The sequence below is a fragment of the Armigeres subalbatus genome, unplaced genomic scaffold (genome assembly GCF_024139115.2).
Source record: "Armigeres subalbatus isolate Guangzhou_Male unplaced genomic scaffold, GZ_Asu_2 Contig857, whole genome shotgun sequence".
NCBI lineage: Eukaryota > Metazoa > Arthropoda > Insecta > Diptera > Culicidae > Armigeres > Armigeres subalbatus.
The window spans coordinates 923483-939858 of NW_026943653.1; the positions used below are offsets into that span (position 1 = coordinate 923483).

General features: G+C 40.0%; 1 protein-coding gene across 6 annotated transcripts in view; it reads right to left on the reverse strand.

The window, feature by feature from the left end:
* Positions 1-2283: 2283 nt before the first annotated feature.
* Positions 2284-16376, reverse strand: part of LOC134204733 (calbindin-32) — a 277167-nt gene continuing 263074 nt past the window's right edge. For all 6 annotated transcript variants that reach the window (XM_062679534.1, XM_062679533.1, XM_062679535.1 and 3 more), the window contains 3 exons: positions 4914-4970; positions 4563-4634; positions 2284-4505 (listed from right to left, as the gene is read on the reverse strand). In XM_062679534.1, coding sequence (XP_062535518.1) covers positions 4362-4505; positions 4563-4634; positions 4914-4970 — 273 coding nt within the window. In that variant the 3' untranslated portion in view covers positions 2284-4361. The remainder of the gene's footprint in view (positions 4506-4562; positions 4635-4913; positions 4971-16376) is intronic.

Below are 16376 nucleotides of genomic sequence, written 5' to 3' on the forward strand. Positions count from 1 at the left end.
GGCTGCCAGGTGGAAACAACACTTCGAGACTTTGTTGAATAGTGGAAGTGACGGTGCATAGGTGAGCAGAATAAATATTAGCGACGATGGACAAGCTGTGGAGTCGCCTACACTAGATGAGGCTAAAAAGAGCTGAAAAACAACAAGGCTGCGGGGAAGGACCAGCCTCCGGCTGAACTTCTTGAACATGGCAGTGAGGAGCTTTATGAAATTCTCCACCATATTATGTCGAAAATATGGGAACACGAGGAAATGCCTGTTAGCTGGTTGGACGGCCTTTTTTTCCCTCTCTTTAAGAATGGACACAGACGGGAGTGTGATAATTACCGAGGAATAACCCTCCTTAATTCTGCGTACAAAATTTTGTCCCGTTTTCTGTTCAACAGATTGAGACCACTTGAAGAGTCCTTCGTAGGCGAATACCAAGCCGGTTTTCGTGAGGGCCGATGAACTACGGATCACCTGTTTACCCTGAGGCACATCCTTGATAAATTCCGGGAGTACAACTTGCAGACACATCTGTTTATTGATTTCAAGGCGGCGTACGATTCAGTGAAACGGAATGAATTATGGCAAATTATGCTTGAACATGGTTTTCCGGCGAAACTGATACGGCTGATTCGTATAACGTTGGACGGATCGAAATCAAGTGTAAGGGCTGCGGATGAAATATCGACGTCATTTGTTACCTTAGATGGATTAAAGCAGGGTGATGCACTCTCGAATCTACTGTTCAATATAGCACTCGAGGGAGCGATTAGGAGAGCTGATGTGCAAAGAAGCGGCACCATTATCACAAGATCGCATATGCTCCTGGGATTTGCGGACGATATCGATATTATCAGGATTGATCGTCGTTCCGTGGAAGAGGCTTTTGTACCTTTTAAGAGGGAGACAGCGAGGATTGGACTCACGGTCAAAATCAGCAAAACGAAGTACATGGTCGCTGGCAATCAACGTGGGTTCATAAGTGGTGGTGGTAGCGAAATGGTGCTGGATGGTGAAAAATTTGAAGTGGTAGAAGAATTGGTGCATCTTGGAGCATTAGTGACGTGCGATAATGATGTTACCCGCGGGGTGAAAGGCGTATTGCAGCTGCAAATAGGGCTAATTACGGACTTTGTAACAAGCTTGAGTCCCGTAGTCTGCAAACGAAAACAAAACTCGCGCTGTATACTACTTTGATCCTTCCGGTGGCTTTATATGGTCATGAAACATGGACGTTAAAGGAGTGTTTGAGCGTAAAGTGCTGCGGACAATACTCGGCGGACAATACAGGAGAACGGTATCTGGCGGCGTCGCATGAATCACGAATTGTACCAGGTGTATGAAGGGCTGGATATTATTATGTTTATACAACACGGCAGACTACGGTGGGCTGTAAACGTTGTTCGTATGCCGGAAGAACGTCTAGCGAAGATAATATTTAGTAGAGGACCCGGAAGAGGCCGCAGGCCTCGTGGAAGGCCGCGTACACGATGGCTTTTTGCAGTTGAAGAGGACCTGAGGGCGCTCAATGTTTAATATGGCGCACTCGATCCTGGGCCAATCGCTTCCAGTCGCCCGTCCAGTGGAGAAGGATACTCCGTTCGGCGTAGGTTCATCGAAGAACTGTAGCCCATCAAGTATCAATGTGCCAGAATGGATCGGTCAAATATTTTAAGCACGAATTTGAATGGATTAATTTCCTGATATCTTTTCCCTCAGCATTCAATGGACCTGATTATGTTATATTTTTTTCTGAAAGTAATCAAATAAATGTTGGCATCGTTCGAGTTTTCTTTTCCTGACGTCAAAATTTTGAAAATTAACTCCCTCCCTACGCTAAGCAGAATATAAGCCCCTATTTATCTATATGATACGTGCTTACCCATAATCAATGATTAATCAATCAATGACATTGCTTCGACTATCCCACCCAGAGACATTTATTCCTAGGACATGTTCTACTTGTCTCACCCACTTGCGGCGCCATATTGATGACCACCTTCGTGCTTGACACTCGGTCGCTGTTTTTTTGGATTCAATTTTATATTCGGTTTGCGCCATACTCTAACCAGCTCATCCAATCTCACAATGTTGAACTTGCCGTCATTCGAGAATATGGCGTCCTTTCTGAACTATTTGCGGACTGACCTAGAGGTTTGCAAACTATGACCAGCTATTAGCAATAATAATGGGGTTATGACGGTCAGTATGATTCAGCTTACAGCCTCTCTTGGGAGCAGTTGCAAGTGATTCAGTTCTCTGGAGTAGTGTATCACATATTGAATCGACGATCGAGACCCAATTTTCATATTTCCATCAACATTTTACTACACGGAACGGATACAACTTTCTACTCTGCTCACGCTAGATTTCTGACAAGCTGACATGTACGTATTATTTTAGGGCGTTAATCAGGTTTTATAATATTCCAGCTGAACTTTTGCCCTCACGTTTAACCTTGTTTCACGTTTAACAATAACATTTCCTGATTCTGTGAAATAAGGGCCTTGTACGGATCATGTTCAATTTCATTTATTTAGTTTACATCTAAACAGAAAATACTGAATCAACAATTTGACGCCACAATACACGGTTCGAGGCCGCATCTCTCCATCCTCGAATGCGCCCCACGAATTAAGTAACAGATGCTGATGGGCATCAAATGTAATTTTCCCGGTCTACCTTTACGGACATGAAGCATAGAAGACAAACCTTTTTGGGGGGTTTCGAGCGAGAGATGCTGCCTAGAATAGGGTAAAGGATGTATTTTGGACCACCCTTACGGGGGCTCCCTACCTCCCTTACCATATTGGGTGAGAAGCCAGGAAATGATGCATGGCATAGGCGCATGAACCATGAGCTGTATCCAGTGTATAAAAAGTACAAAATTGTATATCGTGTAAAACGCGGCAGATTTTGGAGAGCTTAGAGTTAAAATCGGAAGAAAAAATTTAATAAACAATATTTAGTTGACGTACATATAAAGTCACGACGATTATACAGCTCCAAAATACTCCAAGCATAGATGTAACGACGTTGTAGATATACTCAGTCTTGTGGACAGCTCAGAGGAAATACTGTTTAATAGGAAGTAGTCATTCATTTCTTGATAATTCCAAGGAATTTTAAGGCAAATGATTGGCTATGCTATGTAGGTCGAGTACTGTACCTGTTTGTGCCATTCAGGTCAATAGTCAATTTCTGCTGATGTCTATCCGGGGGTTTGGAATCGGGTATTTGTTACATTCCGATTAATGGTATTCGAGCAAATAATGTCATTCGGACGATCGTTGTAAAACTTAAAGGCCCCGTATTTTTTTGCCGTTTTTGACACTACGTCTCATCCCTACAACTACAAACCCTACAATCAAGAGATATTGCTGATTTTAATGTTCCAGATTCAGAATGGATCACAATAGACATGAACTCGATTCAATAAACGATAACAAATGAAAGCGTCAAGCAGTTCTATAGTTCCATCTAAGTGCATAGAAAAGTGATATGAGAACCACGAAGGGACTGAAAGACAAATTTTAGTTATATGCGGGCCGAAGCTTGAATTGGGAAAACGACTTTGTTCATCTTTTTACTTTTTGTTTTGTTTTGTGTTTCTGGATCTCGGATCCCGAAAAAGACAATTTTCATAAGACGGATTGAATTGTGCACTGTTCAGGGCACTTACTGGGTTGCTGTGAATCAAACAGCCCAGTCATCTTCGTTTTATGATCCTTAATTTTACAGAAATTTGTTTGTTCTCCTCGATCGATTCGCCAATAATGTTTCAAACCCCCTGGTATTTCGCGTGGTAGGTATTCCAGACGCAAATTTGCTTCAATATTCGTTCAGCTTCTTATAAATGGTTTTTGGTGGAGATCAGATCTCGGAACTGACCTACTGTTGCATAGATCTAATGCGCGTGTTTGGTGTTTGTAATTGTTTGGATGTGCTTGAGTGTTCTACTGGATCTACTCCTTCTTGCCGCGTCGCATGATCCGACGATAGAAGTCTCGGACTCGATCGTGGACGACGACTACCGGCAGAAGCTGTTGCGGTTGCTCTGAACTACTTGCGGTATCTTCTGCTGCTAGGGGTGGTTCTTCTACATTGGAGTGTGACGCCGACGCCGAAGTCGATGGTTCCGTTGGGTGACCGTTGTCGGGACAGTTGCTGCTGCCAGCGCTGGTGGACCCGTTGCCATGCTGACTATGCTGGTGCCCTAGACCGAGCATCGTACGCAGCTTGGCAATGGGATGCACTGCCAGGGCCGATGTTAGCGAACCGGCTCTGGACAGACGACGGTGGTGGTGACTGGAGGACGATCGATGCAACGGCGGCGGCGGCTGGTGCGAAACGAGAGAAGTGCATTCCCCATATTACTGGTCGTCCTCTGGGGGTTGTTTTGCGAGCGCTAGCAAGATCATGGTCAGCTCCTTGCGGGAAATTTTGCCTTCTTTGTCATAGCCGACCCCCCGTAGGATGGTCTCCTCGAACTCGTTCAGGTCTTGTGCGTCGTAGTCCTGGAGGTGGACGTAAAGATTAAAATAATTGACTTGTGTAAAGCTTCGCATTCATACCTTTTTGACAAGCTCTAGCAAGTCTTTCAGGAAGCCGCGAAGCTCTTCATTCTCGATGGATCCATTGTTGTCCTACGCAATAAAAATGATGAAAATAATTAGATAATAAATATTCGTAAATTACTGTATATTGTTGTTTGAGAATGTTTGATTCCTATTGAACATGCTATTTACTATTTATATCTAATTTATAACTTTCTAACAGCATTTTACAAATGTTAGTGCAGATAAAACGCTTTAGGTCTTATTGTCAAGTAAAAAGCTTTTATACATAAATCATTGAATTCTCTTGCCAATTTAGATTTATCTGCCCACTCAATGCTGCTGCAATTTATAGCCGTACTCACTCACCCTGTCGTATAGCGAAAACACCTTCTCGATGTCGTCCTTCGTCAGTCTGGCAGCGCCCTGCAGTTCATCCGAAGCGGAAAAGGAAGCATAAAAAATAAATACCGGGATTAGTCCAATCTCACCAGGCACATCCATTTTTCCATTTCCCAGCTAGCTCCGGTCTCTTCCAAGAAAGAACAGCAATAAAATTAAAATAGGAACCACAAAAAACTGCAACAATACAAAACAGTTTGCCCAATGGAACAAACACTTCAGCGAGAGAGATTGCCGAAAAATACTCATTACCGGCAGCGGTGTTCTCAACTGCAATCAGCTGGTTTGCCCATTTCGCTTAATCCACTTTCCTACAGAAACTTGAACTTGATCCAACAATCGAACGAACGGAATATTCTGAACAAACTCCAAAAATAAACAAGCATACAAGAACATGTGTACAGAGATTTTAGCAGCGGAAAGCGGAAGCAGAGTAGAAGCTTTGCGGGCGAGCAGTACATAAACACATCAAGAGAACAGAGGGACTGCTCAGCAAACATAACAATCGCGGAAATGAGATTCAAGATAACGATCCGGGAGTGAAAGGGGGGAAACAATTTTCTCCCGGTTCGGAAAAATGATGACAATCAGGCGACGAGTTTAACATCATCAGCGTGCTGTGCCAGAAGTTTATTGGGAAAGCTTTTCAATTTTGGTGCGCACAGAAGGGTGTCCGAAAAAGGGAAAACGTTTTACTACTCGTCTTATTAGCGTTTTCAAATATAAGCACTTACTTACATAAAAATCTACAAAATATTTAATAAGAAAGTAGATTCAAAAAAATTTTTTTTTGATATAGTGAAGGTAAGAGTGTAAAATAGAAGACCGTTACTCTACAGAATTCTAACATTGTAACACAAATCGAATATTTAAATTCGGTTTATTTTGTACAAAATAAAACAATAATAATGTTCCTACTTAAATTCTAATAAAACCAAATTTGATTGTGTTTGACATAATTCGTTATAAAAATAATCGCAGACATGTATTACTTTTTGGTTTAGCACCCTAACGTTTCTGCAGAGTGCACAGTCAGATGTTGCTACCAGAAACGACTACGACGATGAAGCTTTGAAATGGTGTGGCAAATGAAATCTCAACAAATGCAAACTCCACTGGCCAAGGATGCGATGCTATCAAGAAACAGGAAAGAGCTTCACGCCAGCCTTTGTTTTAATGAAGCAAGAAGCGAAAACTGTATCGTTTGAAAGTGAAAAGAAATGGGTCGTATTAGATGGAATGGGTTCTATAAAGAGATGAACATGCGAAACTATGTACATCGTTTATTGTTTTAGTTTTCCAAATAATCTCGGACTTTTGCAGAGTGGGTAGCTAGTTTTAGTTTTTATAGTAACATGCAGTTAGTAAGAATAGCAGCAGATGACGGAAGTAACAAGGTGGAAATTGGAACTAACTACAAAGGATACACTAAGTTTTTCAAAAGTACAACCTAGGAGTAAATCGTGGCTGATAAGCATATGGTTTTTCTTTCGTTGAAATGGTGTATACCGATCAGACTTCATCATTTTATGCTGCAAGATAGGTCGAAAATTAATTTCATGTCAAATTGAGTAATCTATATTGTATTTATAAATATAGTGACGGGCTTTCTCTTGATGTTAAAATTCGTAACTGTAAAGTTACAATCTAGTGGTGGATTAAATAGAAGATTAATTAATAATACTATGGCAAGGTATTTTGCATTGTTGAGTCAACTTACGATTTTTTGTTCAGGAACTCATAATAATTACCAAGGGTTACCATGTTGGTTGACAAACTCTTATCAACAAGTTTTCGAAATGAGCATATTTTTTACTTCATACGTTAACTCCTCTGTGCAAAGTAGATTTCGGCTACGAGACCCACCCAACAAACAACGACAAGCTACAAATAAGCATCTAAGTCGAATTATTGTTTATTTGTAATCTTCATAGCTGAAGAAAGTGGATGCTGAATAATTCGCTAGACAGATTTCATCTCAGCATTTGATCCAACTAATATTCGACTTGGCCTATTTATTTGTTCACCACCTTTATTTGAGGTCGAGCAAGCATTAGACGTCCTTCTTAACCGTTGTCCTTCTTAACCATTGGATTTCACCTTTACCGGATCTATCGCACAGTGGGAGAAAACATGATAATAGTTTATGCTTTTTCCGTTTGAAAAAAAAAATCGTGATGGCTTGAATTGATGATATTTGGATAGGAAAATAATAATTTATTTTCAAGACATTGTTGGATTCATTGACAAGAACTTTTATATTCGTGGCTTTTTATATTCGTGGGGCAATGCATAATTGTTTCGTGATACATAATTAATTCCTGATCTAGGATAAAGCTGTTGGAGATTATAACGAACAAAATTGCTGGTGCAATGAAGAAAATTCATGCAGTTTTTGTAAAGTCGACCATATTGCATGTCTGTTACAGATTTCCTATGTTGTTTATATGTAAATAAATGTCGATATGTGTAGTTATTTACTCGCTGCATGTGTGGTATTGATGGCAGAATAATATCGCGACCGGTTATTCAGAGTATCCGAGAAAGGTCGAACATAAATTCATTAAATTTTCATAAACCCCATCATTGGAGACGAATTTTATTTTATCGGTTTGACATTATTTTCTTATATTTTTTCCCAGTGTTGAATAGTTATGACTGGCTGAACAATGGTTGAAATAAAAATCTTTACAGTTATTAACAAACTATAGTTTGACAGATTGACTCGTTGATTAAGAGTCTAATTATGATTCATATTCAGCCATACGATTATTTATGTTTTGCATTGAGTAAGCCATAACTTACAAATCAAGGATGGCGCGGATGGCAACGTTACCGGCGGATGATCAAATGTAAGCAGTTCGAGACCCGATTGAGGAAAATTTTAAATATGATTATATGAAAATAGCAATTGCAATACGTTTAATGGAGATCTTGACCATGGTACTCTCAATGCGTTATTATTTTCGAAGAATTTACATGTAGCTGAGTTAAGGCTAAGTAAAATGCCTATTAAGGTCTGAGGGAAGGGTTTTCCGTTAAAAAAGCACGTGGTAGCACTCTCTGAGAGAGAAAAACGCCCAATTCAGCCCGCCAGAATGACGCTGTCAGTGTCGCCAAAATAATTTCATCATTATGCAGTATACAATTGCTTTAGAATTTGCCGTAAGCGGAGAACAAAAGGAATTGGTAACAATGGGGGAAAAAATTATAACTCATGCAGTGGTTCGATGAGAGAACAGCAGCAGCGCCGATCAATCACGCAACGAGGAGATCAAAATAAACAAACTCCAGCTGGTTTTGGAAAATGAAAACATGAGCCGTTTCTAGAACAACATTAGAAAATATCGTGGGAGGATTTCTGTATGAGGTTTCCACACAAGCTTTGAAAAGTATTTGGGTGATAACAGTGGTGTTGGTTTAAGTAAGACAAATAAGACAAATAAGACAAATAAGACAAATAAGACAAATAAGACAAATAAGACAAATAAGACAAATAAGACAAATAAGACAAATAAGACAAATAAGACAAATAAGACAAATAAGACAAATAAGACAAATAAGACAAATAAGACAAAATAAGACAAAATAAGACAAAATAAGACAAAATAAGACAAATAAGACAAATAAGACAAATAAGACAAATAAGACAAATAAGACAAATAAGACAAATAAGACAAATAAGACAAATAAGACAAATAAGACAAATAAGACAAATAAGACAAATAAGATAAATAAGACAAATAAGACAAATAAGACAAATAAGGCAAATAAGATAGATAAGACTAAGAAGAAAAATGAAGTAAGTTCCTTCAGGAATTCCTTCGGAAGTTCCTCAAGGGATTCGTTCGGAAGTTCCTCCAGCAATTCCTTCGGAAGTTCCTCCAGGAAGTGTCTTCGAAAGTTCCGCCAGGAATTCTTTCAGAAGGAACTTCCGGAGGAATTCCCGTAGGAACTCCTGGAGGAACCTCCGAAGGAACTCCTATGAGAACTTCCGAAGGAATTCCTGGAGGAACTTCCGAAGGAATTCATGGAGGAACTTCCGTAGGAATTCCAGGGAGAACTTCCGAAGGAATTCCTGGAGGAACTTCCGAAGGAATTCCTGGAGGAACTTCCGAAGGAATTCCTGGAGAAACTTCCAAAGGAATTTCTGGATAAACTTCCGAAAGAATTTCTGCAGTAACTTCCGGAAGAATTTCTGGAGGAACTTCCGAAGGAATTCCTGGAGAAACTTCTGAAGAAATTCCTGGAGGAACTTCCGAAGGGATTCCTGGAGGAACTTCCGGAGGAATTCCTGGAGGAACTTTCGGAGGAATTCCCGGAGGAACTTTCGGAGGAATTCCCGGAGGAACTTTCGGAGGAATTCCTGGAGGAACTTCCGAAAGAATTTCTGGATAAACTTCCCGCATGGAAGGATGTCTAAAAGCGAACAGGAATCTACCTGAATAGGACGCAAACCAGCTTAGCCAAGTTTCAAAATAAGTTTGGACCCAAACCAAATGTATAATTCCCCTCGATTTTTGCGAGTGTATTTGTTTACCTCTGCATACTCACTGTTGAATCGGTTTAGCTGTTTAGTAGATTGTCTCGCGCCTTTTGCAGTCGCCATTTTTCTTCTCCCCAATTCAGATCCGACAAAAAGCTGCTGAGAAATTATCTCGAAAATTCTTTATGAGATTCTCAGTGACTGCGTGGTAACCAGTTTATTTAGTAGCTGTTGAAAAGAATTGCGGGATTTGACGGAATCGACTGTGTATTTCGGCGGAGGCGGCAATGGCAGTGTAAGTGGTGTCGGCGAAACTATTTAGAATTCCTAGAGAATTATTTTATTAATCCGAGAGAATTCCAAAAGAGTCTCCTTTAGGTATTTCAGATACTTCAGTTTTAACCTTTTTCATCATAATTTGCAGAAAAGGCAACACTAATAGTCCGCATTTGGACATCCCGGTGGAAATCCGGTTTGTGACATCCGGCGGTAAATACCATCTGAGGCGACCCCAAAACCGAAGGGGAAATCCCTGAATACACGTGGGTGGAAACATCCCGTGATGATCGTGACCCAAGCGGTCATTGGAAAGCGCACCACACGTCGATTTCATTGGGACGAGACTTTCTCCGACACAACCCAATCGGCGATGATACTTGCAATCGCGATGACGTTACTCCGTATACCATTCCGGCCCACTACACTTGCGAATATTATATCATCAAACAACGCCAGATAACCACTTTGATTGGCCATCGTATATAATTGGGTGCGCATTAAAAATTGCGATTGAGGGTGCGCATTAAAAATCTCGATATATATTAATAAAAGTAAAGGAAAATTGAAATATATAGTTTTTTTTTGTTTTTAAATTCGAAATATAATGTAAACATTACAAAAAAAAATAAAAAGAAGAATCTAGGTATACATATCTCCATAATTTCTAGTAAAAATCTAGGAGAACTGTGGTACCCATGTCTTTTAGATATCTCCGCGTTATCTAAGAGACCTGATATGTCAAATCTCTTTCGGTTCAAACGGTTTACTCGTCTAAAATTTGAGGTAGACACCGGTGCAAACGGTTGTTGCATTTGAGGCGGATTTGAGGTGTGTCAGGTTCTAGACATCGGAGAAAAATATCTAGGAGACTCAACTTTTTGTCTCAGAGATATCGCGGAGATGTCTAGAACAAATTTCCGAGCGGGTTGTGGAGAAACTTCCGAAGATATTCCTGGAAGAACTTCTGAAGGAATTCCTGGAGAAACTTCCGAAGGAATTCCTGGAAGAACTTCCGAATTTCTGGAGGAACTTCCGAAGGAATTCCAGGAGGAACTTCCGGAGGAATTCCAGGAGAAACTTCCGGAGGAATTTCTGGAGTAACTACAGGGGGAATTCCTAGAGGAACTTCCGAAGGAACTCCTGGAGGAACTTCAGGAGGAATTTTTGTAGAAACTTCTGGAGGAATTTCAGGAGGAATTACTGGAGGATCTTCCGGAGGAATTACTGGAGGAACTTCCGGAGTAATTCCTGAAGGAACTTCAGGAGGAATTCCTGGAGGAACTTCTGGAGGATTTCCTGGAGGAATTCCTGGAGGAATTCCCGGAGGAACTTCCGGAGGAACTTCTGGAGGAACTTCTGGAGGAATACCTGGAGGGACTTATTTGTCTTATTTGTTTTATTTATTTTATTTTGCTTATTTGTTCTATTTGTCTTATTTGTTTTATTTATTTTCGATTGTTAATCTCATCAAATTCCTATATTTGATTTCAATTTATGTTTTTGGTATCCTCGTGTTCACAAATAGGAATACGCTTTTTTAGTGTCACGCTAGATACAACGTTGACGGACTTTCTACCGCTCCCATCGCTCCTTTCCTGCCGTACGCCACAAGAAAATATGCTTTTGGCTGCTCTCCCGAAATGGTAACTTTTGTATGGAATTTAAAAAAACTTGGTTGAAGTAAACAGAGCTTCCTGCAAAATTTATTGCGGTGACATATACTTTTTATTACATCAAAATGATCGTTGAAAAAATTAAAAACTTTTGTCAGTTGGGTTTTGCGAAATTTGGTTTCTTTGTGCCTCAAATCATCGGAGAGAGGTACTGAGAAGCGAAAATTTCAGTTTTACAATAGTTCAGTATTTAGAGCTTAATTCAAATTTGGGAAATAGTAGGTCCATGAAATTTTGTAGGAACATTCCTTGATAAATTTCAAAGAGATTGTCAGTTGGGATAAGCGAAATTCGTTCCCAATTCCGAGTTATAGACATTTTAGTACGAAAATAGCGTTCTACCGCGAGAGAGCTTCCATCAGACCTTAAAGGTTTAACGAATAAGGTAATAAAGTTGTTTTTCAAAATGAGACGTTGTAGCTGTGTAACTTCTCCAAAATTGTGTGAACAAATCCTGAACAGAAGTTGCGATAAGAAATAGTACAGACATAATTCAACACAGTACTGAACTGAATCATCACACTGATGTTAGTTAAACTAGTGAATGTTTGTTGGGCAGGACTAGGCAAGACACAATAAAGCATCCCCGAAACATACGTCACGTTGCCGCAGTTGGCGACTGCGATTCTGTCGCCGATGGGCGACGTAAAGAGCGTAAATGGAACATTGCTTGCAACCAGCAATAAAGCAGCAGCGCTATTCGCGTTACGTATGTTTGGAAGAACCTTGAAGGTTGCCAAAGAAGCTTTTACTGATGCTACTGATAAAATGGCATTGAGATCTTCCGAGCCAATTCAATTTGCTGGCATATGAGCAATTTCTCCAACGTTTATCCAGGAAGAGGAAGAGATAATTACTCCACCTTTGGTGGAGATCTTTAAGGCGAATATGGCCCTGGGACGTATTCTAAGCAAATTGGCGTGAAGTTCAAGTGATTTTTGCAGGTTTAGGTTATCCACTTTCGTCTTACTTTTTACTATGTGGAAAGATACTGAGGAACGAAAACTTGTATTTATATTTTGCGAATATTTATGAGTGAGTAGAGGTGTGCGCCGGTCCAAAAATCATCGGCGGCGGCGTTTGACAGAATATTGCCCGACGTCGGCAAAACATTCTCCACTGCTGTTGTACAACTTTGGCACCTCCCCATGAAATTCCGACTTTACTATCACCGGACCAAATTTCAAAAAGTTGATTTGCTTGTTTTCTCATTTTTTAAATCTTTTTCGTGCGGTTTTTTTATACACGCACACTGAAATTTGTTGCAAAAAATTAATGAGACGTAAGAATGATGAAATGAAAAAAGAATGTCATCAAGTAGGTACGATTTTCGTTTATTTTTCAAGCCTGCTCAAGAGAAAAAAGAGCGAGTGAAAGATGTTTCTCGCCACAGACTGCCAAAAAAGATTCTCTTTCGGCCCAAAAATCGCTTGTTTTTGTCTCACAGAAACGAAAAGTACGAACCCTGCAAATAATACATCACAACAACAATATTCATGGTTGTTTTTACTTGCGAAACTACTTTATCGAAAATATGATGACATCAACAAAAGAGGAAAAAGTGACTACAACCGAATCAAACTAGCTTCATTGCAAGAGTGACTCATCTACCGTATCTCATAAATCATAAGAACGAATAAAGCAGTGAATCAGTTTTGAAATGCTCCATAAATGCTTATAAGTGTACGGTTCCTCACCAAAGCGTAGAATTTAAGATCTGAGTACTGCATATGCTAGTCAAGAAGATCAGAGAACCTTATAATCAGAAGAAATCACTCTTATAGCGTTTGTTTACATTGAGGATAAATTTCTAGGCTACCTGGATGTAGCAATGTTGACATATTGGCAGATCTCATCCAAGGTTTTGGTCATTGTTAAGGTCACAAGGTGGGCTTCCTGGTAGTAATTAGAAGCTCTGTTGAATAGCTTGGGAAGGAGGCTTCGAAGTGGTTGGCTATGTAGATAACGTGGTCATCATGATGCGGGGCAATATTGAAGGATTCTGGACACTACCCATAATGCCATTACTCCGAATGAGTTACTACCCAGAATGAGTTACTACCCCTAATGGGACACTATTCCATATGAGCAGGTATCCCCAATAAGTCATTTTTTCATGTTCATACTTTATTTCAATGAAAAAAAGTGTTACTCAATAAAACTTTTTAGAATTCATAAGAATGAACAATAGTTTGTCCTTCGCCAGGAACAGTTTCAATGCAGTATAGAACTAAGTTAGGGAAGGAGGGGCAATATGATCTAGCTAAGCAAAGACTGCTTTAGTGTCTTAGCTGTAACGATTTTCACGGTATTTTTTACCTTATGCAACAGTTAAACAATATAGCTAGCTAAATCATTTTGATAATATTCACATTTAAAAAAGTGGTAATATTTCGTTGCCGTAAAACTCATGAGGCAAAACGCCTTCTAGCTGGCAGCTCTTTGGGAACAACGCACCACGCGTCGGCGAATCCGCATTCTGGTATGGACAGTGCGTGGAGACGCGTAGTACATTATAGCCGAAATGTGAGATGCTTCATCAAAATGTGGAAAATTTCGTTTTTCCAACCTTCCTATCTTTTACTTGATACTTTTTTTGCCTAACCTACATCATTTTTGGTCTAGTTTTATAACGGGGGGGGGCGTTTTGGGGCCTCTTCCTTTATTCTTACACCGTAAAATCCCGTTCCACTTCGTATTCAAGAAGAGTTCTGAAGTAGATTAGTGGTAGATTATGTGGAGATTATGATATGATAGATTATGCAGAGAGTTGGAGACAATTGCGGTCCACTTCAGCATGGCTACAGGGGCAACAAGGTTACATTTGTTGCTTGGTCGCTGTAGTAAAAACAACGGATTCTGGATGACGCGTGGTCTAAATTTCAGATTCGACGAGTGGGGGAAAAGGAGTGAGTGAATGAGTAAATGAGTGAGTGAGTAAGTGAGTGAATGAGTAATGGAGAACCCAGGCAGCACACATGTTCCACTTAGGTTACAGCAACTCAGATTCAGTCACCCACAAGTTGCTGTAACCATTTTCGCCTGATTTGTGCTGCTCGGGAATGAATGAATGAGTAAAAGTGAGTGAGCGAATGAGTAAGAGTGAGTGAGTGAGTAAATAATAGTGAGTGAGAGTCAGTGAGCAAGAATGAGTGAGTGAAGAAGCGAATGAGAGGGAGTGAATGAGTAAGAGGGAGCGAGTGATTAAGTGAGTAAAATTGAGTGAGTGAATAAGCAAGTGAGTTGTAGTGAGTTGTAGGGAGTCAGTAAGTAAATGAGTGAGTGAGTAAGAGTGAGTGAGTTAGTGAGTAAGAGGAAGTGAGTAAGTAAAAGTAAGTGAGTTAATAAAAGGAGTGCATAAGTAAAAGTAAGTGTGAGTAAGTGAGTGAGTACCCGAGCAGCACAAGTCAGACAAATCTTGTTACAGCAACTTCATTGCGACTAACTCTAGCCACATATGAGTTCAAGACAAAATTTTCAAAACGACTTATCTGCTTTTGTAAACAAAGATTCAAACGACGATTTGACGAATCTGATAGCTCTCCCATGCAAACCAATACCATCAATAGGTAGGTGAAGGGTTCCGCTACCTGTTCATGGTGTTGGTTTGCGTGAGAGAGCTATCAGATTCGTCAAATCGTCGTTTGAATCTTTGTTTACAAAAGCAGATAAGTCGTTTTGAAAATTTTGTCTTGAGTTACAATAACCTATGTGGAATATGTGTGCTGCTAAGATAAGAGTGATTGGACGAGTAAGAGTGAGTGAGTGAGCGAGATAGAGAGAGCGACTGATTGAGACTAAATGAGCGAGTAAAAGTGGGTGAGTGAGTAATAGTGGGTGAATGAGTAATAATTAGCGAGCCACAGAAAGTAAATGAGTAAGGGAGTGTGTATGTATGAGAGAGAGAAAAAGAGATCTGTTTGTTCTCGGGAAGTCGTGTTGACTTGAAGAAGGCATAATCTCTTCGCCTTATATCTAGCAGACGCGTTACTTCTAAAGAAGGCATCATTTCCTCTGTGGTGCCTTATACCGGGAAAACGCCTTCTAGTCTTACTCCATTTCATAGAATAGAACTTTTCCAGGTTATAATGGGGTAGAATGACAGTTTAAGTTAATTAGACAAACCCCCCCCCCCCAAAGGTAATGCTGGGAGACAGTTCCTTAGGGAACCAGGGTATTAGTAGAGAGGGTAACTCAAGTATCCTTCCGTTGCTTGGGTGGGTTTAGTGGGTCCGGCGTTCCGTCGACCCCACTCCCTGAGTAATAATTTCAGGTGGCTATTAGCAGATTTGCCTTCATCCCTCTATGAAAAAAAAAAGAAATCAAAACTGTTGGTTAAACAGAATCTTTAATGCATTTCTCCATGTAACTCTAACTTTTTTTTAATTCTTTGCAAAGATGTCATTTTGCGATTCATCGATATCCTTTAGGTGTTAAACATAATAATGGAATACTACAGATTCGAAATGCTTTAGGGTAATGGATTTCGGGAAAGAGTCCCATTAGGGATAGTGGGCTTCGGCGTAATAGCATTCGGAGTAGTGGGGTGAAGCCATCTGAAGACGATTTAAATTCAAGAATACAACTGCCCCCAAGGTACACATTTTCCTGGTGTCGCCAAGAGACGCTAGAAAACAATATTTCTAAAACAACCATTGTACCATTTACAATCAAAATACAAAATTGGTAGAATAACGCTGTGAAAATGACTCCGAATGCTTGTACCCCGAATGCAATTTTTATTTTACTACTAGCTGTATGTACCCGGCCTTGCTCGGAATTGCCAGTTTGATTCACAGTTTTTTTCACACTCGGAAAATGAATAAACCAATTGATCAACAGGATAATTGTGTTTTCTTATTGATACTTTATCATTTGATTGAAAGAAGGCAGATTTCATTTGAAAACATTGACTGATTTGAAGAAGGGATCAAACCCATAATCGCCTTATTCCGGGCAAACGTCTATTTCTAAAGAAGGAAAAACATCCAC